The sequence below is a fragment of the Cololabis saira genome, chromosome 16 (assembly GCF_033807715.1).
Source record: "Cololabis saira isolate AMF1-May2022 chromosome 16, fColSai1.1, whole genome shotgun sequence".
Taxonomy (NCBI): Eukaryota; Metazoa; Chordata; class Actinopteri; order Beloniformes; family Belonidae; genus Cololabis; species Cololabis saira.
In genome coordinates this window covers 19,611,500-19,634,182 of record NC_084602.1, presented here as the reverse complement: position 1 = coordinate 19,634,182, position 22,683 = coordinate 19,611,500, and the positions used below count along the sequence as shown (strand labels likewise).

At 41.1% G+C, this 22,683-nt stretch overlaps 2 protein-coding genes across 3 annotated transcripts; one reads left to right on the top strand and one right to left on the bottom strand.

Moving 5' to 3' along the window:
* The first annotated feature begins 460 nt into the window (after positions 1-460).
* Positions 461-1,329, top strand: dio3a (iodothyronine deiodinase 3a). The gene has a single exon (XM_061743541.1). The coding sequence runs from the start codon at positions 510-512 to the stop codon at positions 1,293-1,295; it is 786 nt and encodes a 261-aa protein (XP_061599525.1). The 5' UTR covers positions 461-509; the 3' UTR covers positions 1,296-1,329.
* Positions 1,330-9,222: 7,893 nt separating this feature from the next.
* Positions 9,223-19,158, bottom strand: LOC133462476 (protein delta homolog 1). 2 transcript variants are annotated; one of them, XM_061743742.1, is made up of 7 exons: positions 19,013-19,158; positions 18,879-18,893; positions 18,523-18,602; positions 18,220-18,283; positions 15,726-15,856; positions 15,002-15,143; positions 9,223-10,731 (listed from the first exon to the last, which is right to left on the bottom strand). In XM_061743742.1, the coding sequence occupies exons 3-7, from the start codon at positions 18,575-18,577 to the stop codon at positions 9,942-9,944; spliced, it is 1,182 nt and encodes a 393-aa protein (XP_061599726.1). In that variant the 5' UTR covers positions 18,578-18,602; positions 18,879-18,893; positions 19,013-19,158; the 3' UTR covers positions 9,223-9,941. The 2 variants fall into 2 exon arrangements, with proteins under 2 accessions (XP_061599726.1, XP_061599727.1); XM_061743743.1 differs by lacking the exon at positions 18,879-18,893.
* Positions 19,159-22,683: the final 3,525 nt, after the last annotated feature.

The following is a 22,683-nucleotide window of genomic DNA, read 5'->3' as shown; positions in this document are numbered from 1 at the left end:
TTTTTTTTTTTTTTTACTCGGATGATTGCATTTTAGATGAATGCGCAGCTTCTATTTTGTCCACGACTTTCTTCTCCTGGTGCAAAAATGCAAAAAAGTGTGTAATAATAATAAAAATACATTTGAATCAGAGAATTATGACTTATGTCAAATGTGCAACATTTTCCGCAGTGCCTTTTTTTTTTGCAACATGCTCCAACTTATTTTAGCAGGGCCACACAGGATCAGATGTTGACATGCTTTGGCTCTAAATGACAGAATATCCCCCCCAAAATAAGGCACTGCTGTGGCCCACCCTTCCCAGCATTTCTTTTGATTTGAACAGTTGAGATGACAGAAGGTAATCCCCTCCATGTGAGGCCTTGGTCTCAGTTTTGGAGGCGGGGAGTGATTCATTCAAAATCTGCCGGCGCTATAAAAGGAGGAGAAATTGCAAGTAGCACCAACTTCAACCCACAAGATCGTGGCACAGCGCGAGATCATCCAGGTTGTCATTATAATAAGTGATAATGAATACCATTAAAGCAATTAAAAATGCAATAGTTTGCTTTGTCCTGCTGCCCCGCTTTCTAGTTGCAGCTGTTTTGTTTTGGCTGCTTGACTTTTCATGCATAAGGAAAAGGGTTTTCTTTAGGGTGAAGGAGCAGGAGAGCGATGCCATTGATCCGCCTCTGTGTATATCGGACTCCAATCGCCTGTTCAGCCTCAAGTCGCTCAAAGCCGTGTGGCACGGACAGAAACTGGACTTCATGAAGGCGGCGCACCTCGGACGGGGAGCCCCCAACACCGAGGTGGTGCAGCTTTTGGACCAGAGGCGCAGCCGCATCCTGGACTTCGCCAGGGACGGCAGACCGCTCATCCTCAACTTCGGCAGCTGCACCTGACCGCCGTTCATGGCGCGCCTCAAGGCTTTCCAGGGCGTCGTGCGGCGGAACGCGGACGTGGCGGACTCCGTGGTGGTGTACATCGAGGAGGCGCATCCCTCCGACGGCTGGACGAGCACGGACGCGCCGTACCAGATCCCGCAGCACCGGTGTCTGGAGGAGCGGCTGAGCGCGGCGCGGCTCATGCTGCCGGAGCTGGCCGGCTGCCCGCTGGTGGTGGACAGCATGGACAACTGCTCCAACGCCGCCTACGGAGCGTACTTTGACAGACTCTACATCCTGCAGGAGGGCAAGGTGGTGTACCAGGGCGGCAGGGGACCCGAGGGATACCGCATCTCAGAGCTCAGAGACTGGCTGGACCAATACAGAAAGAGGCTGGAAACACCCGACAATTTGGTCGTTCATGTGTAAAAATAAATGTCACATTTGTAAAAAAAAAAAAAAAGCTGCTATCACAGAAAAAACAACAATGCTGCACATTTTCATCAGTATCATGACCTAATTTTGATATTTATTTTCCTTAAGGTTGGATCTTAGTAATTCTTTCATCATATTTTGGGATTTCCCTCTCGTTTTTTTTTTTTTTTCATTACTAAAGTCTGAATTATGGTTCCGCGTTAAATCGACGCAGGATAATAAGGCGGAGGGTGCGCGTCGCCGCGGTCCTTTGCGTTGGTGTAACGCGGAACCATAAATCAGCCTTAAAGGTTAGTTTGTTTGGCCTTTGTTGCTGTTGAACATGAAAACTTTGTGTATCAAATTCTTTCTTTTTTGATCTTTTTCCTGTATATGCGCTCATAATGAGTCAGGACCTTGAGATGTGCCACCGCTGTGCTCGTCAGTATAGTTGTGAAGTTCGGTTTTTAAATGGGATCAATCCACAGAACCGATACTGATGTTTTTTCATACTGGAGATCAGAGTGAATGTGATGCTCTCTGCCTTGCATGGCGCTAATGTCTTGTAAAGATTCCGTTTTATGGATATATTTACATGCAATAAAATGCTTTGATCTATTCCTTCATTGCAGACCCTTATTAAAATAAACTAAACGCTTAAATCGTGCCAGCTGCATGTTGTCTGCAGCACTATTTGCAAAGGTGTTGAGGAAAAGAAATAGCGTCTGTTTCTTGCACAAAAGCTGACGTCTTATTCTGAAGCAGTGACTGAAATTTTGGCAAAACTGGAAAACAAGAAATTCTGTAAAAAACTGAAAGACATACAATCTAAAGGGAAAAAGGAGCGTTAAAATCGCATATTGCTGTGTTAAAACGAGTTTATTTAAAGTAAATTACAGTCACCAGAACTCTTTTCTCTTTTCTCTCTTTTTTTATGCATCAAAAATCATTTTCATTCAGAGAAATCTAACTTGTATCCCTTAAAATCAACTCGTATAAATTGCTCCTTATCATCAGGGTGAAACACTGCATACTGCGTTCTGAAGCACCTTCAAACCTGCTATGTGATTAGATGTCTTTTGTTGGTGCTGCAGCAAAGAAGCTGCCCTTTGTCTTTCACAGTTCCTTCCTGATCCTTTGACCTCTTACAATTACAGCAAATTAGGACAAGCACGCTTTATCTGATTATATATAACCACCCTTGAAGTATCAAAAGTCTTCAAGGCTTATCAGGGAAACAGTGTTAGAAAAAAGGAGACGTAACTGAATTCTTGGAATCTGCTGCGTTTATATCTCTGAATTTTTTTGATGATCTGTCATAGCTCCCATCAGCATTCAGAAAGATCTAAAACATACGTGTTATACATCAAAATCATATCTCTTTCTTTTCTTTTCAAAAAATGATTTTACTCAGCTCCACTGAGGCTGGAGGAAATTCCCTTCGAATGCTTCAGATATGATGCATTTAAGACTCAGTAGGAGGTGATGCAGACTTTGCGGAGGACTCAGATGATACAGAAAACCAGATAACGGTAACACAGCTCGAGGATGAATGTCTATTCACAGACTTTCACTCCTTTTTCTGTCCCGTTATCTATACACCAGTTACCGTCATCTGATCTCGAAGACCAATGAAGTACATTGAAGAAGAACAAAGAGTTAGTCACTACTAACACGAGCAGCTACTGCTCATTGTTGATCATTTTTACCAGACATTAAGACTCATGAATTACTGCTTTGAAACAAATTTGACTCAGTTACAGTTTGCTCTAGATATCACCTCAAGTTTAAGATCTGCAGTTGTCATAAAGTTGTCCAAAATAAAGGAGAGTTTTGTTAGGAGCCAGGAAAACTGGTTCTTTGAGCTTTCTCATCTTACAACAGGGCTTCATGTGCATGTGGTCCTAAAGTTGAGACATGAGAGCTTCTGCACCCGCTTGACATGGTTGTGATGAACAACCTGGAGGATAACAATTTCAGTGCATTCAGCCTGAAGGAACAGCCTTTTGGCACATCGACGGACTATTAAAAAATTGACATCTAAATCCCCGCGATTTTCTCAGCACCTGTCCCATCAAGCACTGATTCAAAACCTGGATTTAAAGAGAAGTCATTTTCCAGACATCAAAATCAGTTTTGATAGCTGAGGTTGTTTTATTAACACTATAGTTTCTAGGCTCTTCCATGTCTTTTTCATTTTATCGTCATCACTAAAATAAATGCCACTTTCTGTCTCCCCAGCTTCTTTGAAATACGGATGGCTGTTTACTCAGCTTACTGTGATTTAGCCGACATTTATCTTGAGCTTTTGGGAAAACAATTCAAATCAACTGATAACGTGACTTTGGCATCCTAGAAGGTTTTTGGGGATTTTTTTTGTGTCTCTGAACAAACTGATAGAATAAAGATAATCAGATGTGATGAGTAACAAGGTGGTTAAGGGCAAAAAATCAGCAGATTCCGCCACGCAAAACTCATTAATAAACAACTAGATAAAATGAGAGAGAGAGTACCACGTAAGTTTATAAAAGGTTGTAAATTGCAAGTCAAAAAGCATCTGAAGCTGCAGTAACAGGAAAAAAACAAAACAACAAAAAACAAAACTATTAAAGAATGTGTTACTGGTCATAGTTTTAGGGCCTCGCAGTGACCCAACTTTTCTGCCCATCTGGAACATATTTGACTCAGAAACCCAGAGCTGAAGGCTGACGGAGGGATACCTGCCTGAAAAACATACAACTTGCTGCCATATGCACCCCTGCGCAGGAACTCCAACTGGAATTCTTTGGATCTGGACTCTTTCCATGCCATTTTCCGCAGATGTTGAGTCTCATCTGTCTCTGGAGAGGTCGGCGGGAACGGAGGGTTAAGGGTCCCCGGTTGAGGGAAAGAGGTTTAACTTTTGCTGTTCTGTTTTGTTTTATGGCTTGGGGGGAGCAGAATGGTGCCTGTCGAGGTGTTTTTTCTTCTTTTTTTTGCAGCTACTCTGGTCAGCTTTGAAGGTGAGGGCCCCTCTCTCCCCAGGGGCATAACTCCACAAATGAATGTCTGGTGGTGGGGAGCCAGGGGCCCCTGCTTACAGAAAGGTTTCAGTGAGCCCAACATGTTAACACTTAACCATACTTTAAACAATCCTCTTGCTAATGTTAAGAATAAAGCCTCTTTGTGGTTCAGGAGACACATTAGAAAATTCATAAGGACATTCTTACCACTTGCTCTGTTTTACAGGAATACAATACCATTTTTGACTCCAAGTGTTGTTTTGAAGGAAAGCTCTGACAGGCACTGAGTACATTCTTGGTTACAGCAATGTCACAATACATTATACTGTATAATATCACACAGGTTCCCTGCAGCTGATGTGTTACTTTTTTCTCCATGCCTTTTTTCCCCCAAAGTCGCTGCTACTAAATAAATGGATCCAAGGTTGCAGTGATAAGAGCTGTATAAAAGAGGAAAATGGCATGTTATGAATCACAGCAAACATTTGTGTGCTTGTTACAGACACTCACTTCTAAATAAAGAAACACAGTCAACAGGTCACGATTAACAAGTGAAAGGATAATCCAGTATTTTCAGTTTATGGCTCTCAGCTACAGTTTTCAGTGGATGACACCCTGTGGCCACAATCAGTGACTACACAGAGCTGCTGGAGCTGCTGGAGCTGCTGGAGCTGCTGGAGCTGCTCAGCATCACACTCAGAATCAAACTCTCTGTACAGAAATCTGCAGATTCACTTCTTTTCTTGCAGTTGGAAAGCCATAATGGAAAACAAATTCCAGAAGAAGTATTGACACAACAGGTCTAAGCCTCATTACACATGTAAAAGGAGAATGTTAGATATTAATAAAATCTGAATTCAGTAGTTTACCGAACGTGTGTGTTTGATGTTAAAATAATAGACAGAATAAATGTTGTTGGGAAAAATCCTTTTATATTTTTCAAAAAAGTACATATGTCAGTATAATTTTAAAATGACATCAAGTACAGAAGTTTTCAAAGTGTTTTTCCTTTCTTGTTTGTTAGAACAAAAAAATGTTATACAGTTTAAAACCTATTTTTGTCATGTTTTTTTCCGTTTCCTAATGAGCCAGATGTTTTCAGTGGCCGACCAGTCACTTTAGCACCTGACAGCTATGAACTACTACCGTGAGAGATATGGTTTTGCATTGTCCTGCAGGACAATACAAGACTCACCCTCTCTGGTACCGACATTCTGCCACATATCACATAACCTTTCTAGTCTTTTCAAAATTTGCTGGAAAATTTCAACATCATTCCATTTAGCATCACAAGGTGGATATATCTTTTAATTTCTAATGTTGATCAATTGTTCTTGTATTATTTTTAGTTAACTTTAAATGAAATAAGAACATTTCTATTTGATTCATATCCATTGATATATATTTACACAGCAGCAAAGTAATAAAACTGACAATGTTACAATGTTAAAAAAAAGATTTCATCATGTCCCTGTGAAGCAGCATTTGATTGTTTTAACAAGAATAAAAAATGATGCATGATGAATCGTCGATGCTGCCGTGATATCCTGGCACATTTGTGGGCCAAAATGGCAGCAAGAGGAAACACTTTTAAATATTTGGATTCATAAAACCTTTGTATATTCCACGTCCACCCACACAGATGTTTTCATTTTTCTTACCTCCTGAGGCCTTTTCTCAGGGCCAAAGTGTGGCTCTGCAAATGGGCTTGTGGTAAGCGTGTTTATGACATCAGTCCAAATGAATGATGCCCTCCACCTTCAGGGTGTTCATAATCTTGTAAATGGAAATTTTCTTAAACCTCAGAGTTCACAGGTTTTGTACACATCGTCCTGTGAGTTCAATGTGATGGTTGAAAATGCAGGTGTGCAGCAGCTGGGTGTGATTGACATGTACCTCACCCTCTCGTTTACTTTTGTTGGACTAATCAGGGCCGGACAAATTTGCCCTAATTAGGTTAGGTTAAAGTTGTCCTGGCCTTTGAAATACCATCTGTTGAAATCACATCTGCTGTGAAAATATAAACTGACAGTTGCTTGCTGGACGGGCTTGTAAACATCTACTCTGTAGATTGTAAATTTGACGGTTTGTTAGAAATGTTGCCGTTGAGTGAAGGACTTCAGAGGACCAACGACTGAAGGGTCCGTCCTCTAAAGATGGGGACTAACCCCTTCCTGGCCTTCTGTGGACGTCCTGAGACTGGCTTTCTGAAGTTCATTTGTTCATTGTGAATCTCGTGCTAATATCAGCACACAAGAATGTTTTTCTCTGTTCTTTTAAACCAGGAATTTTACATCTAAGTTTTCACTTCAGTTCTCAGTATAACGGATTTAGGTTAGATTCTTTTTTTGGTAGACTTACTAATTCATATCTAGTCACTGCAGAACATTAGTTGAGCTGGAGGCTTTTCCCTTGATATATTTCTTAAAGTCACGCTATGTAGCAATTCTACTTTTGACCTCATGGGGGCATATAGATCTGCTGTGTTGACTGTAGTCAGTCAGTACGTTTACATGCACTATAACAGAAAGTCGAATTGTTGCTTTAATCCGATTGATATGGAATTTTTAAAAGCATGTATACACCTTAATTGGGCCGTAGTCGAACCGTACTGAAGCTTTGAGATCGAGCTATTAGTGCCAGATACTGCGTCCTAATCAGAGTTATTCCAGCATGTATACGCCACGCCGGACACTTATCCGAGCTAATGACGGCCCGAGGACTCCCCCTTTACTGAAGTGACGAAACCACGAAAGCCAGAGTATCAACACAGTAGGAGAAGAAGACGGAACAACAAAGAACTTATCAGAATAACGCCAATGCAAAAGTGTGTGTGGCACCACCTAGCATCGCGGAGTCGAATGCACCTCACTCAATAATTGATTGTCCCTCACGCATACTTGGATTTCTCGGAAACTCCAGTTTAATCCTTAGCCAGATTGTTGCCAATAGCTTGATTTAGATGTGCATGTAACCGCACTGTTACATGCACATCTAAGCATCACAGTAAAATACTGTGCTGAAGAGTGGGGATGGTCTGGAACTCCTTATACACTTTGACAAAAAGGCCCCTGTTATGTAAAATGATTGTGTTTGAATGAAAAAGCAAATAAGTGAATATAAGACATAAAGCGGCCACAAACCACAGTGATTGGATCTGCTGATTATTTAGTGTTTCTTTCTGTGTATCTTGTTGATGTTTTGCATCAGTAGCATCATTTTGATGCCTTTGGGTACTTCTAAATCACATTTATGTTACTTGGGTTTATTTGTCTCTTTTCAAACAAATTTCAACAACATTTTGATATATTTTTCTGTCCATTACATGTTTATTTGAGGTTGTTTCATGTTACACTTGGTTGTTTTGTCTCATTTTTGCGGTGATGGCGCCATCACTTCACAGCAACAAGGCTTCCGTTTCAAATGTCAGCTGAGACTATGGGATTTGTATATGCCCTCCCTGTGCCTGCATCTTGCTTTTTTAAAATTTCCTCTCAAGTTTTGGCTTCTGAAGAAAGACAAAATTTCAGTTTAGTCAAATCAGTGATTCTAAAGTGGTTGATGGTGAGAGCAAGCGAGGAGGGTTGCTGTGTGTGTGTGTGTGTGTGTGTGTGTGTGAAAGAGCCTGACATGGACCAGTCCAGTGATGTGTTGAGGATGTAAACCACCTCTTGTCAAACAACCGCTGACAGAAGTTAAAGTTTCCCTCGGACCCTGAAAAGAAGGAAGCGGAAAAAAAGGCTGCTGTGAATCTCGTCTTTTGGCGTCCAAATTCACAGTCAGAACTGAAGAAACCTTTCTGTTGGGAGATCAAACATCTTTAAGAAGCAAGCATTTTATTCTAACTGTACATTTTTATTCGCACTATATCCAACACTATAAAACAATAAATACATAAAAGGTGGTCATATTATCTGACAGACACCAGTAGGTACCAATCTTTTCATAGATGTAGCACTGTTTGTTTTCACAGTTTAGGAGTTTTGATTCAGACATGAAACTTTGACAATGATGAAATATGTAACACGCAACTGAACCACAAGGTGGAGACAGAGAGCTTTATCTGAGCTGGCCAGACGTTCAAGGACGGAGTCCGCGTTATCCTTCAGCTGATAATCCCCGAGCAGGGTTCGGGGCGAGATCATTAAAACATGGCAGTGTAAAAAATAAGATGTTGCACTGAATTTCAGATCAGGCAGCTGCTGGTGCAGAGAGTACAATATGTGCTGGGAATCTAAAGCAGCAGTTTCAACACAAGACTGGAAAACAAAACATGACGGTAATAGTAAATCAAAATATATCTAGGGATTCAAGCACGTGCAATTTATTAAGACAACTTTTTTTCTGTATTTTATTACATAATTTAGACAAATGGAATGTTTTCTGGGTAAAGCACAACAGCAAATGATCTTGAAAGGAAATATCCAATATAATAGTGTACAGCTGCAATCAGTAAATACTTTAATTACAGTATGTACAATGCAGGTTAACAAAAGTGTATTATTTTAATAAAACCAAATAAGAAATTTGTGACAAATAAAGCTCACCAGATTGATAGTGCTGCAAGTTAAGAGAACAGACGTATTTAGAGAGGTAGGTCACCTTAGATAAAATACAGTCTTCATTTTAGAAGTTGGTGTATTTTAAGACTTTACATGATCGATGGCCACTTCATTCATTTAGCAAATCAAAAACACAGGTGTTAAAATACTGATTTCACACCCACAGACATATGTCACACTGACTGCGCAATTATAGACTTGCTGAAATGATCTCAGACACCAAAAACGAGTTACTGATTTATCAACCACCAGAGCAAAATTAGTTTTAAAAAGATGATTTCTATGCAGAAGTTTGCATTTCTTAAAAAAAAAAGAAGAGAAAAACTGAATTTATATGCGATTCACATAATATAAACGTATAGGACTACCTCCAAAAAAAGAAGAAAAAAAAAAACACGAAAGAAAGACATTAACAAAGAAGCAGATCTATGACACACATTTCTGCATTATTAGGAAATGGCATGAAGAGGGTTTGGGTTAACACTAATTATTATAATTTATTTTAAAAACCTCCTGCATCCTGTTTGGGGTCAAGGGAAGGCTGCGCCTCACAGCTGCCAGACTAAAATGAAACGCCACCAGTTAGCCACAGGGCCCCAGATATTTTGATCTAGTAATCTTTTAAGTCGCAAAGATAGCTTGCCCAGAAACATGACTTGGATCGACAGTCTCCCATAGACCCATAGATATCAAATGATAAAAACTTTGAACTGAACATCATTGTAGCTCGAGGTGATTATATACACAATATAAGCAGATGGTTTAAAAGTAGATGACTTTTTTAAAATCATAAGTAGACAATAGATAAGAAAATAAGTATTTTTTAGAATTCAAATGTCCACAATTGTGTCTCAAATAAACTTTTTTTCTTCCCCCATTTGAATTCAAAAATAGGTTCAAGAAATGCCAGACAATTACATCTTTTAAACATCAATACATTTTTAATGCTTTGTTTTTTTTTCTCCACACCCACATTCATAGTCTTCCATTATATAAACAACAGTGATAGTATTTCACTCATTGGTACTTTGAGACATTCATTTGGACTCCTTTCACAGACAGCAGGGAATATGGGCCGGCATTTTCAGATTTTCAGCTCAGATGGAGGTGTATTGTCTCCCAAAGCTGGAGAGTCTAATCTTCTCTGGCACGATGATGTTTACCGAGTGCTCTGGCTCGTCCTGGCTCGTGCTGCTCATTTCTTTCAGCAGATGCTCCCGTTGCTGCCGAACAAGCTGGCTGTATTTTGCGTTGGCCAGCCAAGTCTCGCAGCGGCCAAAGAACACGATTCCTGTCGTTCCCAAGATGACCAAGCAGGTGAGCAAGGCCAGCATGCCGAAGCAGACCAGCTGGCCGTGGGTGACAAGGATGCCGGATGAGTGGACGGTCTCTTTCAGAGTGATCTTGAGCAGGTCTCTCTCAGGTGGTTTCAGCAGCTTGTGAAAGGTGTGAGCCGGCAGAGAGTAGTGCTGCGGACTCAGAGCAAACACTCTGTGCTCCACTGGCCTGGGGCGGACAGGCTTGGATCTGATCTTTGGTCTCTGTTGCAGGGCACACGTGGGACCGCTGAACCACTTCTGGCAAATGCACTGGAAGGTTCCGTCCGGTTGACCCACGCACGTCCCATCGTTGGCACACGGCCGGCCAGCGCAGGGGGAGAGGCTGCTGGTGTTGTTACAAGTGAAACCAGTGAAGTCGTGCGGACAGACGCACGTGAAGGCGAGCCCGTGGTTTGTACAGTTGCCACCGTTGAGGCAGGGGTTAGGCTGGCAGCTGTCAACGCTGACCTCACAGTGGTCTCCGAAAAACCCAGGGGGACAGAAACATGAAGGGCTGGCTCCCGAATCTCCGGCATCCATGCACGTACCTCCGTTCTGACAAGGGGAGCTGGAGGAAAGGGCAGCATGCAGACAAAATATTAAAACTACATGTACAAGAGTTCAGTCCCACTGGATCATACTGACTTTAAAACAGAAGCAATAAACTGATGGATGGAATCCTACATAGATATCCATAAAGGTAGATATTAACAGGAAACTTCCTATATCCATAGTCCATTAATCATTCAGTAACACATCAAATACCTTGAAAGTAAAAATCATGAGCCATCTTTAAGGGTAAATAATACCACTTTAAAAATGCAGATATTGTCATTTAATGTTGGTTACATTTGTAAACACTATCTTGATCTAATTATACTTTAGTTATTCAATGTAGATGAACTAATGTAAAAAGGAAAACGGTAATGAATGTGTACCAAACATTCAGGCAACTTAAGGTGAAATTCAATTATTTCTGGAAAAATGCTTTTCATTAAGTTTAACATTTTGACAGTCGCTTTTTTTATTTTTTAAATTTAGCCACAGTGCTAAAAAAAAAAGAATTGATGGATAAAAGTGCTTCTCTGTTATCTTTTAAATCCATCTCTACTATCTTTTAAATCCATCTCTAAATTTGATAAATTAGGTTTAATTAATTCTTTTTTAGTTTATCTTTTAATGTGGAAATATCTATGACTGGATAACATTAACTGAGCCGCATGCATTTGTCCTTGATATACAGTATTTCTTAAAGCCACTCTATGTAGCAGAACCACTTGTAGCCACATGGGGGCATATGGATCTGCTGTGTTGACAATACTGTGCTGATGGGTGGGGGCAGAACGCCCGTGATACCACTTCTTCTCACTAGAGGCGCACTCTCTTTTACCAGAGGCTGATACATGAGATTTATTTTTATTTCTCTCTCCCTCAGACGATTCACGACTGTCATCGAGAGGGATATTGTTTTGATCAGCTCTTCAGCATGCGTGTTAGTATATACTACAAATACACCTGAGAATGTCGGATATTGAAGACTGTACTCATAATAAACCACCTTTAATTAAACATTAGTTCATTTTCATCTCATATGCAAATCCATGCGTCTTCTTGTGCGTAGATGGTATATCTAAACTGACAATGGGACAGTCTTTGCAGTTTGTTAAGTGCCCTGCACATGCATCAACACAGCAGAGGACCCCTTTGACCTGAGTCTACACATCGGTTTAGTTTACAGGCATTATAGGACACTTCCCCGTGGCTTATACCACTTGACTATGTTCTCCTTTTGATGCTGCTAATACAGGGATTTCCTTTTGCAGGTCACAAGAAAGAATGTAGGATTGAAGCATCTCTCACTGCTTCAAGGTTTCAGGCCCACCAGGTACTTTTTTGTATTATTGTACACAAAGGTTTGTCTATGGTTTTGATGACACAAACATCTAAGGTAATTTAGTTCTGGATGAGATTAATAAAATCTCCCAAATCTTCACGACTGAGCGATTAAAGCTTTTAACTCCCTTACATCTAAATCTGCTCTTATTCAAATTCCAATATTGATTTAAGTCTTTTTCCTTTCTTCTCATTCCAGTACGCCTTGTGTTCTGCACATAAAAACAAAACAAAAAAAATGGAACCCATGGCAAGAAATAGGCTCAGCTTTGCTTTTGAATTAATCTACCTGCGCTAGCCCGAGCAGCATATCAGATCAATGCAGCCATGCTGAACAGGGTGCAGAGTCAGATGAAATGCTGGAACGGAAACAAATCAATATCCCAAGCCGTACTTTGTATTATTTTACAATGCTCTAACGACTCATCTCAAGGAGTCAAAAACAGCCTTAAGGCGCTTTGTAGACACCTTTACCTCAGTGAACCTGCTCAGCGGTACATCTACAAACCACATCCTCATCTCACTGTAAAGAGTCTGAGGCTTATTTTATGAAAGGAGGTTAGCTGACAATTCAGTCAATAACAGTATCCTATGAAGTTTATGTGTGGTGTTGAAGTAAATAAGCCTGCCTGACACTGCAACCGCAGACATGTTGAGAGTTTGGGGGCTGTTGTGAGCTACCACTTCCCCAGAGGGTCTTTAACAGTCTGATGGGCAGGATGAGGACGCCTCCAGGGATCTGCCCTGTTCTTTAATCCGGGAGCAGTCAGGCAATTTCTGTATCTTGTTGAAAAGCTCCCCTGCTTCTGTTTCAGATGTCTTCACAAAAGTAGAGATTAGATTTTTTGTTCAAAACATAAATTGGTCTTTACAATACTCCAGCAAGACTTTAAACGATGTGTGATATTAAACCACAAAGTCTGCTTAAAGCTCCGAATGATTAAAGACTCATCGGCTCATAAAAATAAAAAATCATTTTTTTCTGGATACAAGATTACGATGCCAAGAAGGTCTCATGTTTGAGTGCTTCAGTAAAACTTTACATCTTTTGCTCATTAAACTGAGGTTATCATCATGAAGTCCTTTCACGACTGTCGTCAAGGCAACAAGTACACCCACCACGTTCACTAGTGCAGTCACAGCGATATTCGCACATTTCTTCAACACGGTCATTTTCTTCTTTTTCCTCCACACATGTAAAATTTATTAAATCATCACCTGCAGTATCATCATCATCTTCACTTATAAGATCATTCTCATACGGATATTTCAACCTTAATCTAAATGCCATCTCACAATCTGCTTTTAAGCTGCACACAAGCTCTCGTATGAAATATGAATTATCCCAAAAACCATTTAACAGATTTGTGCACTTTGGAGTCCTCAGGATTTTAGCACTATATTTAAAAAGGTTATGCATGTTCACTTCTGTTAGCTCTGATGCAAACACTTCTGACATAAAACCTTGTCTCATGTCAGATTAACCATTTATCCCAAAATACTAAATGTAAGGAGGACCAAACGTTAAGTGCACCCAAGTTGCAGCTTGTTCCTGGCAAAGGAAGGTTGATATTCTGGCTAGATGCCCTCTTAAAAGATGTATTTATATTTAACAGCCTTTGCAAAGTGAATTTTATATGTGTCACTGACGAGTTGATTGTAAAAGGTTGTAAGTTCTGGAGTGGGATGCAATTTATGAAGCTATTCAGCTACAAACAGTCAGTGACTGAATAACTGTATCCGCTTGTCAACAAGGGAAAAACACGCTAAATATGACTGAAAATATTCGCGTACAACTAACGATTCAATGTGAAGCTATGACCACAGGCCAAACGTTCAGGTCATCCTTGAGCTGTCTATTGACAGAGTTCAAGCTGAGAAAAAGTTACCGCTTAAAAAGGTTGGATAGGAGATGTTGGAAAAACCACTTAAATAAAGTAAAACTTGAAAAAGTAAAAGTAAAAAGAGATGCCTTTGGAGCCAAACCTCCAGAGACACAAATGCCTGTTCGAATCCGAGAGATGAGAGACTTTGTTTGGGTCACTACAATGACTGGATGGTGTCTTGAGCCCTCTTGCTTCTACAGGTCGTCAACATACGACACAAAAGCATTACATTTTCCAGTGGATGTGCAAAGAGAATTTCAGTTTATAAAGCAAAAAAAAAAACACTCTCCAAGGAATCCTTTAAAGCAACTATATGTAGTGCTAGCAGTGCTACTATATGTAGCACTGCCATACCCGACCACAGGGGGGCATATAGATCTATTGTTATAACAAAACAATAGTCCCTCACAATGTTGCGGTGAGTGTGGCAGTTCAGCTCGTCTTCATACTACTTTGTTCCACTCTCGCTGCACTTTGTCTTCTTTCATGTGAACTTTCTTGTAATATGCTGCCTCCATGTGGATAGCAGTGGTATTGCTACATAGTGATTTTAAAATTGAAAAGAAAAAAAAAAAGTGCCAGCCAGCCAGCATTTATGTACTCCATGAGTGAAACTGCAGTTCAGTCATGTGATCCAGATAAAACATAATACTTCATTTATAAAGCCAAACAGCTAAAAATCAGGAGTCCTTACATAACTATTTACTTCCTTGTGCCTTTTGTGAACATTGTTTCAGTTTAGACCAACCTTCATTTCAGTCACATTTTAATAATTTTAGTAAATCTGAAATGCTTAATTGTTTAGACATTTCAAAAATTATATTTTTGTGACCTTAAATGACATACTGAGCACGGCAGATAAAAAGCAAGTTGTTTGGCGAAGATTCCAAGAATTGGTTGAAAAAGAAAAAAAAGGTAAAATTAACATGGAGGTTGTTTTTTTTTAATTTGAAAGACATGATAAAGAAAGAATGAGCAGAACCATCTGGTTCCTCATAATATGATATGGGAAAGGTTAAAAAATGTGAATACTCAAACGAAAATGCTCAGAAAAAATACCCAGTAATATGGCACCATCCCCTCTTCAAGTGGCAGCTTTTTCCAGCATAGCCTTGGGGACAGACGCACAGATATCCTCCCTCTCCCGTCTCTATGCATGTGGCATTGATGGCACAAGGCTTGGATGAGCACAGGCGAGTATCTAGAGTGAGAAGGAGAGATAAAAAAAAAAAGGTGCAAGCCATTTTTTTTATAGCGAGTGAGATCCACAAGAGCTTTGAATATCTTAGTATTTGTGTGCTTGTTTTTCCCCTCCCCTCTTTATGTCCACTAATCAGCAAGAAGAAGAATGACAACACAAACAAGTGCACCACAAAGATGATCAACGCATGCTGTAGCAGAATATGAGATGCGGCGCGTTCACTGACAAGTAGGTCAAACTGAACCCTCGTCTTCATCTAAATATGGATCCCACTGAAATAAAACGTGACTAGCAATTTTCAGAGAAACCTGCTCTTTTTAAGAAGTTATCTTATAATGCCAATTTATATTGAATTAGTTTGCAGTTACTCCCTGCTTCAGCTGTACATTATTGGTATTTCTTTTCCCTTTTCATTCCCTTTTTTTATATCCAAAAAGGTTTTTCTCTTAATTTGCCCATCTAGACTTACAGCTACCTCGGTTGCAACCTGCATGGCACCTAAAGCTCTGTGATTCATATTAACACCTGAAGTATGAATCATTCTCGCAATAAGAACGCTTAGGGAAGCTTAATGGGACTCACCTTGGTCACACAGGCTGCCCACCCAGCCCTCCTTGCAGATGCACTGCCATGCTTTCTCACATGCGCCGTGCAGACAGCCGGGAAAGGGCACACATCGGTCACAGTTCTCTCCTTGCCACCCTGGTTTGCACCTGAAAGAGAGGGAGGAGTGCAGTACAGTACAAGACTATAAATATGTCGACCGCCCACATTGTGTTACATTCCAGCTGATGTCCCAATGGTACGAACTCAGAGATGTAGTTGAATATACAAGATTATCTTGAACAACACATTTACTGGCTGAATTCTGTAGATACGCAGCTGTAGAAAGAACAAAAGGCTTATTTCCTAATTAAGAATGCAGAGAACATTTTAGACTTGGTAAACTGAAGCTATCGTTTCATCTGAAAAGCAATGGTTTTTCTTTTTTTGTTCTAACAAAAGCACTCATTCAAATTGAAGAGTTGAATGTATTTCCATTTCTTTGCAATATTCTTTTAAAAAAACTAAACACCAACAACAAAAAAACAACACTAAAGTACACAAGCCCATTTTTCCACAGCTGTTATTGTAGCAGGTTTGGCTACTTGGCTCCACCCCTCCCCTCTACAAGGTGTGCATGTTTTGAAATCAGTGTTGCAACTTTGTGCTTCCCGCTTCAGGTGAACGCTGAACGCTGAGCAAGGTTGGGTGGAGAACAAGATGCGGAGGCCAACTGATTTATCTATGATCTGGTTTCTGTGATGTCACAGTATCTCACGAATCTGAACTGCTCAGCGAATGACACGTTTTAAGATTGCTTAATTAAGTCACAGGGTTGGGCCATAGCGTTTTGGATTTAGTAGTCCCCTCCGTCACCAAACATACGCTCTTAAGTGGACACAGATGGTCACTTCCAACCATTTTTGCCTTTTCTATGGTACATTACACTGCAACCATCATTCCTCCAAAAAGTTGACAAATACTTTAGAAAAATCGTAAAATATACCATTTCTGTTTCTTATTTGTCAGAAAGGATGGAGGTGCTTCAAACTAAGCTGGGATAAGATAAACCTTTGTAAACTACTTTTAGACCCCTCCCCATTCGGGATGGCTGTGGAGACAATCCAGCTAAAGTTGGAAAATGTTTGTTTTACAACCAAATACTCATTTTTCCCCATTACATTAATTTAAAAAAAAAAAAAGGACTAAACAGTTCGTAAGAAGCAAAAATTCATAATCTTGTCCTTGCTGTTGTGTAAAAAAGCTGTTGCTTTTAAAAACATGGTGTTCAAATACATCTAAACACCAAAACAGCAATATCATAATTTTTTCACTAGCTGGACCGGTGACATCATGCTGAACCGTCTGCAGCTGTATTTTTCCTGAACGTGCACAGCCCCTTAACATCCCCTCACGGTCCGACTGCTCAAGATAATCCCCACCTTATGACGGTGGCAGCCAAAGTCCCAGAATAGAGCCCCGGATATTAGAGTTTGCAAAACTTAAATACACTATTACTTTGCATAAAAGTACAACATTCCACATCTCTTTTTTTTGTATTTATATATTATATATATATACATATACACACACACACACACACACACACACACACACACACACACACACACACACACACACACACACACACACACACACACACACACACACACACACACACACACACACACACACACACACACACACACACACACACACACACACACACACACACACACACACACACACACACACACACACACACACACACACACAGTTTTATATGCACGCACGCACGCACGCACGCACCAAACATAGAAAAGTTGTTTTTTTCCCTCAGTGTCTCTTAAAAAAAACCTCATAAAAAGGTTACTTAAGGTCTTACTGAAATGTTTATAATATTTTGATGAAAAATTCCACAGCACAAAAACATAAATCACATGTTTAGCACCATTCAGAGCAGTTGGTGCAACAGGGTAGAGTCATCTCCCCTCCACTGGTGTGTGTGTGTGTGTGTGTGTGTGTGTGTGTGTGTGTGTGTGTGTGTGTGTGTGTGTGTGTGTGTGGGGGGGGGGGGGGGGCAAATGTGTGTCTCTTTTGAAATTAATTTATAAGCTTTGCAGTACCTACTTCCAAGGTGCACCAAATGCAGCGTGATGTGAAGTTGGGTGGAATTAAAATTGTGGGTGGCTGGATATTTTGGTCCTGGTCTGTGATGATTTATTACCCTGCAAATCTGAACGGCTCTCTGAAGGACACGTTTCCTGACTTAGTTGAAATGAGATAAGGCTGTGACATTTCAGAATTTTGGAGGTGATCACTTCGGACACCCCAATTTTTAATGCAATCAAATAGAAATGTACACTCCCCACCCCCTCAATGTCCTTTTAAAGACAAAAAGAAATCATGTAGCTGGACTGTGTTTGCATGTGTGTACAAAGGAGGGACTTTTACAGATGAAATAAGGCTGAAATTGCTCACAGGAGGCAGACTGCCATCTGCACAGGAATCTGAGGTAATTTTAACAGCCTACCTGCACTTCCCCGGCTTCTCACAAAACCCATTTTCTGTACTGCACCCTGCGCTGCATTCCCAGCCTTCAGAGACAGAAAGCAAGAGACAGCAGCATATTTGCATCAGCAATCAACAGACACATAAAACATTCAAAATTATTAAAAATGTATCAGTTATATTTCCTTTTTTTATGTAGAGAGGAAGCAGATTATAAATATTGTTTATTTATTTTCTATATTTTGTCTTTAACTGGCTCAAGTGTAGCCCATGAAACGCCTTTGTGTGGCTGTCAGTTGTTTTGGGGGGACATATCTCATTTTACCTCTTGCCATGCCTGTCACGAAAAGAATCAAGACCACCCCGATGAGATGCATCATTGCAAGACAGAGTAGCCTCTTTGTCCTGGAAAGATAAAGGGCACAATAGGTCGTGAATCAGCTCCGTTTGTATTAAAAGCCAATTCCATGCAAAGATTTTTTCTGTTGGAAATAAGTCACATCTCTCAAAAGTTTATTCTAGGGGGAAAAAAGCAGAACGATAAATTTGATCAATTGTAATTTAAAATAGTTAACCCTTTAAGATATTTATCCCTTTAAAGCCCAATGAAACCCAGCTAACATAAAAAGGAAAAATAAGGGGGGGTTGGTAATTAATTATTTCTTCCTAAAATTGGCGCACCTGAAGCATATGCGTCTGCTCCCATGAAGGTATCCATGCCGCACAAGCATGCGGACAAGGAGAAAACCCGTTTACAAAAACAAAACATGTCATAAATGTCATAAAACCTCCCGAAAATGCATGAACCGTCTTACTTATGTCGTCCCGGCTCTCTGCCTCCAGGTGGCTTGGATCATATTCCACTGTTTGGACTGTATTTGTTTATCTCCTCTTGGATCGGAGCGGCGGACGGGCAGCTGAGTGAGCGCAGGTGAAGCGGCTGGTGAAGCGGCTGGTGGAGCAGCGGTCTGAACCAGCGGTAGCTGCTGGTCTCTGAGGGGGCGGAGCCACCGCTTATCCCGGCGCAGGACGCCCCGCCCACCCGCTGCTAGTCTCACCTCCAAGCAAGACATCATAGGTGAAGCAATTAAACACATCATCAAGTCAGAGGACGAAACAAATGCATCATTTAGAAATAAAAACCAAACAAAAAGGAAAATATTTTATTCTGTTTAGCCTGTTGAATTTCGAGTGGTTTCTGATCTGCAAATTAAAAGTAACTTAATGCCATAATTAAAGGTATAGTCTGTAATCATATTCAAAAACATGTATTGTTATACTGGGTGAAATGGTCCTTCCATCCTGAGAGTAGCCAGTGAATAATGTGTTCAGAAAAAGGAAAGAAAAAAATCTGACCTCTCTGACAGCTTTAATCCTGTAAAAACTCTGACCAATCTGTTTTTTGCGCACCGAATGACACGGATTGGTCAGAGGACCAGAGGCTTGGCAGGGGGGAAAGAACCAATCAGATGCCTTCATTTTAAGCCCCCCTCTGTCCAGTGGCGGCCTTTGGCATCAGGGGGCCCGTTTCAATATTTAATATGGGGCCCTATGTATTACTATATTTGCCAGCTATGTGTCCTGCGTCCATGACGCATTATAAGCTGAAAGAACGCAGTAAACGCATCCATGCGTGACGCATGGATGCGTTTACTGCGTTGGTGTTATTAGAGTGGGCGGTAGCCGCTGCTGTAGTCGGTGCAGATGCTGGATCAAAGAAAGAGGTCACTTTCGGAAGACTACTGTTACCTTTCTTAATTTCCAGTCCTATCTCCGAACCGTAGTTGGGAGAGCTGGTATTTAAATACGGTTTCTGGCTCGTTGCTGGTAACCGGCGGTTGTCTAGGAGTCCGGGGAAAGTGAAGGGAAAAAAGGACGGAGGAAAAATACTGTCTGTGCAACGTTGCACATTTATTACAAACTTGTAAAAAGCAACCAAAACACGTGAGGGCCTACGACTGAAACTAACGGAGAACACTGAAAAAGTAACTAAAAACGTGTTCCGGTCTTCCACACACGCACACCTGCATCTCCCTCTCTCTCCTCCGCTGCACCCACTACGTCTCACACACACACCCGAACACACACACCGCCTTAAAGGGGACCGGGCTGGCCGGTAACACTACTCACAGCTTTCTTTTTTATATCTGATAATTTTCGCTTTTCAGCACCACTCTGGTATGTTCGTTTCATTTTTCTTGGATGTTAGCTGGTTAGTTTAATGGCGGGTAGTGATTTATTATTGTGTCTTCCTTGCGCATTTATTTTTTTGTCACTCAGTTGGGGGCCCCCTGGTGGCCGGGGCCCGTTTCAACTGAAACGGTTGAAACATAGATAAGGCCGCCTATGCCTCTGTCCCATGCGCGCACTCGTCACGTCGAAAATCTTGCCGGAAAACTTCACAAACTCGAATCACGTTTGCTGAAGAATGTTGCAGAAAACGAGAAAACGCAGCCCCAGTATGGGGTTCCGTGGGGATGGAGGCGTCTCCATCCCGGCGAGGGCGGAGAGCGCCGGTGCGGGTGGCGGTGCGCTGCGGTGCCCTGCAGGTAGGGTTGCCACCCGTCCCATAAAATACGGAATTGTCCTTTATTTGAGAAAAAAATGTTGCGTCCCGTATTGAACTAATACGGGACGCGATTTGTCCCAGCAAAATCTTTGTGGCGGGACAACAGGACCTGCTGCGTCTGTGCCCAGATCTTTCTATGTGCCAGACAGCGGGGAGGACTCGGGCTTCACCTCCAGGTAGGGGTTTGGAATTGGGAATTAAAAGTTCCGTATTGAACCAATACGGACATATATTATGCCAGGCCCGGTTCTACGATGGTGCATAAGCAAGCATTGCACCCTCAGTTTGTGTTTGCGTGCTCAGTTGAAAAGACGAAAAGAAAACTGACAATGCGCCCGCGTTAAGCCTGATTTAGGGTTCCGCGTTAAATCGACGGCATGGCTACGGCGATGGGTACGCGTGCGACGAGCACCGTACGTTCGCGTCCCCACGTATCCTACCCCGTAAACTCTGCGTTGGTGCAACGCGGAACCATAAATCAGCCAGTGTCCGTCACTCATCTCCGTGCAGCAGTTTCCTGCACCAGCAAGATGCTGCTCTCTGATTATGGCTCACAGTTTGAAAACCCCAAATTTAAAAAAATACGTACGCGGCGACCCGCACCATTCTGCGTTGGTGTAACGCGGAACCATAAATCAGCCTTCAGTGTGTGCTGTCTGCTGTTCTGAACTTCTCTGTTGTGCTCATTTTGATGGGACGTCGGGTCCCTCCGCCGAGACACAACTTTTGCAGTATGCGTTCATTGTTGTGTCTAAATATGATGCGCAGTGCCCACCCAATCAGAAATGGTACAGATATTCTGTGATATTTTTTTATATTTATAAAAAAACATACCTGTCCCTTTCCGGCTCATTCAAAATGCTGCAGCCAGAATTCTAACAAAAACCAAGAGGTATGAACACATCACTCCTGTTTTATCCTCTCTCCACTGGCTCCCTATTAAACAAAGAGTAGATTTTAAAATACCTCTTATTGTCTTTAAATCTATGAATGGCTTAGCTCCCTCATACATGGTTTACATGCTCACTGAATACATACCGGACAGATCCCTTAGATCATAAAATAAGAGTGTTCTCATCATACCTAGAATTCACACTAGATCTGCTCATGGTGCTTTCAGTCACTACGGTCCCACTCTCTGCAGGAACTAAGGTCTGCTCCAACAGTGCCCTCTTTCAAAAGCACACTAAAAACGTACCTTTTTGCACAGGTGTTTGAGTAAACTCTACATGGTTGGCTGGGCGATCGCACTTTTGTTAAAATGGAATTATGGTTGTTATTGTTGTTTTTCTCTTCACATACTTTTGTCTGTTTCTGTTATTGTAAACCTGTAATTTTGTTTGTTTGTTTGTTTATGTATTTGAGCACATTGAGTCCATGCTCATCATGTGAAATGTGCTTTATAAATAAATTTGCCTTGCCTTGCCTTGCCTTGCCTTGCCTTGCCTTGCCTTGCCTTGCCTTGCCTTGCCTTGCCTTGCCTTGCCATGCCATGCCTTGCCTTTTGTCTCATCTATAATTTGCTCGACTATGATTAGGCTACTGATGTCTTGTAAATACTGAACTGAGGAAGACTGCTGCCTGCTATTACATAATTCACCGTTTCAGAAGTTGTTCTAACATAGAGACTCATTTACTTTGAAGTTTGTCTCTTCTGTTTTCACAGCTGGAGTGTTTGCGAGTGTGAGTGGTTGATATGAGTGAGGAATGAATTAATTGCATTATTATGACAACTCGCATAGTGTCTATTTTTTTGTGGATTCTTCTTCCCCCCATTCATGTCCCTTGCACGTCTCTGAGTTTCAATGAGATATTTTTATAAGGATAAATTAAATAACATTTTCCAATTAAAAAGTCTATTTAGTGCAATAGAAATACAGGCAGCAAATACAAAAAAATAACTGAGAAGAGTACTTC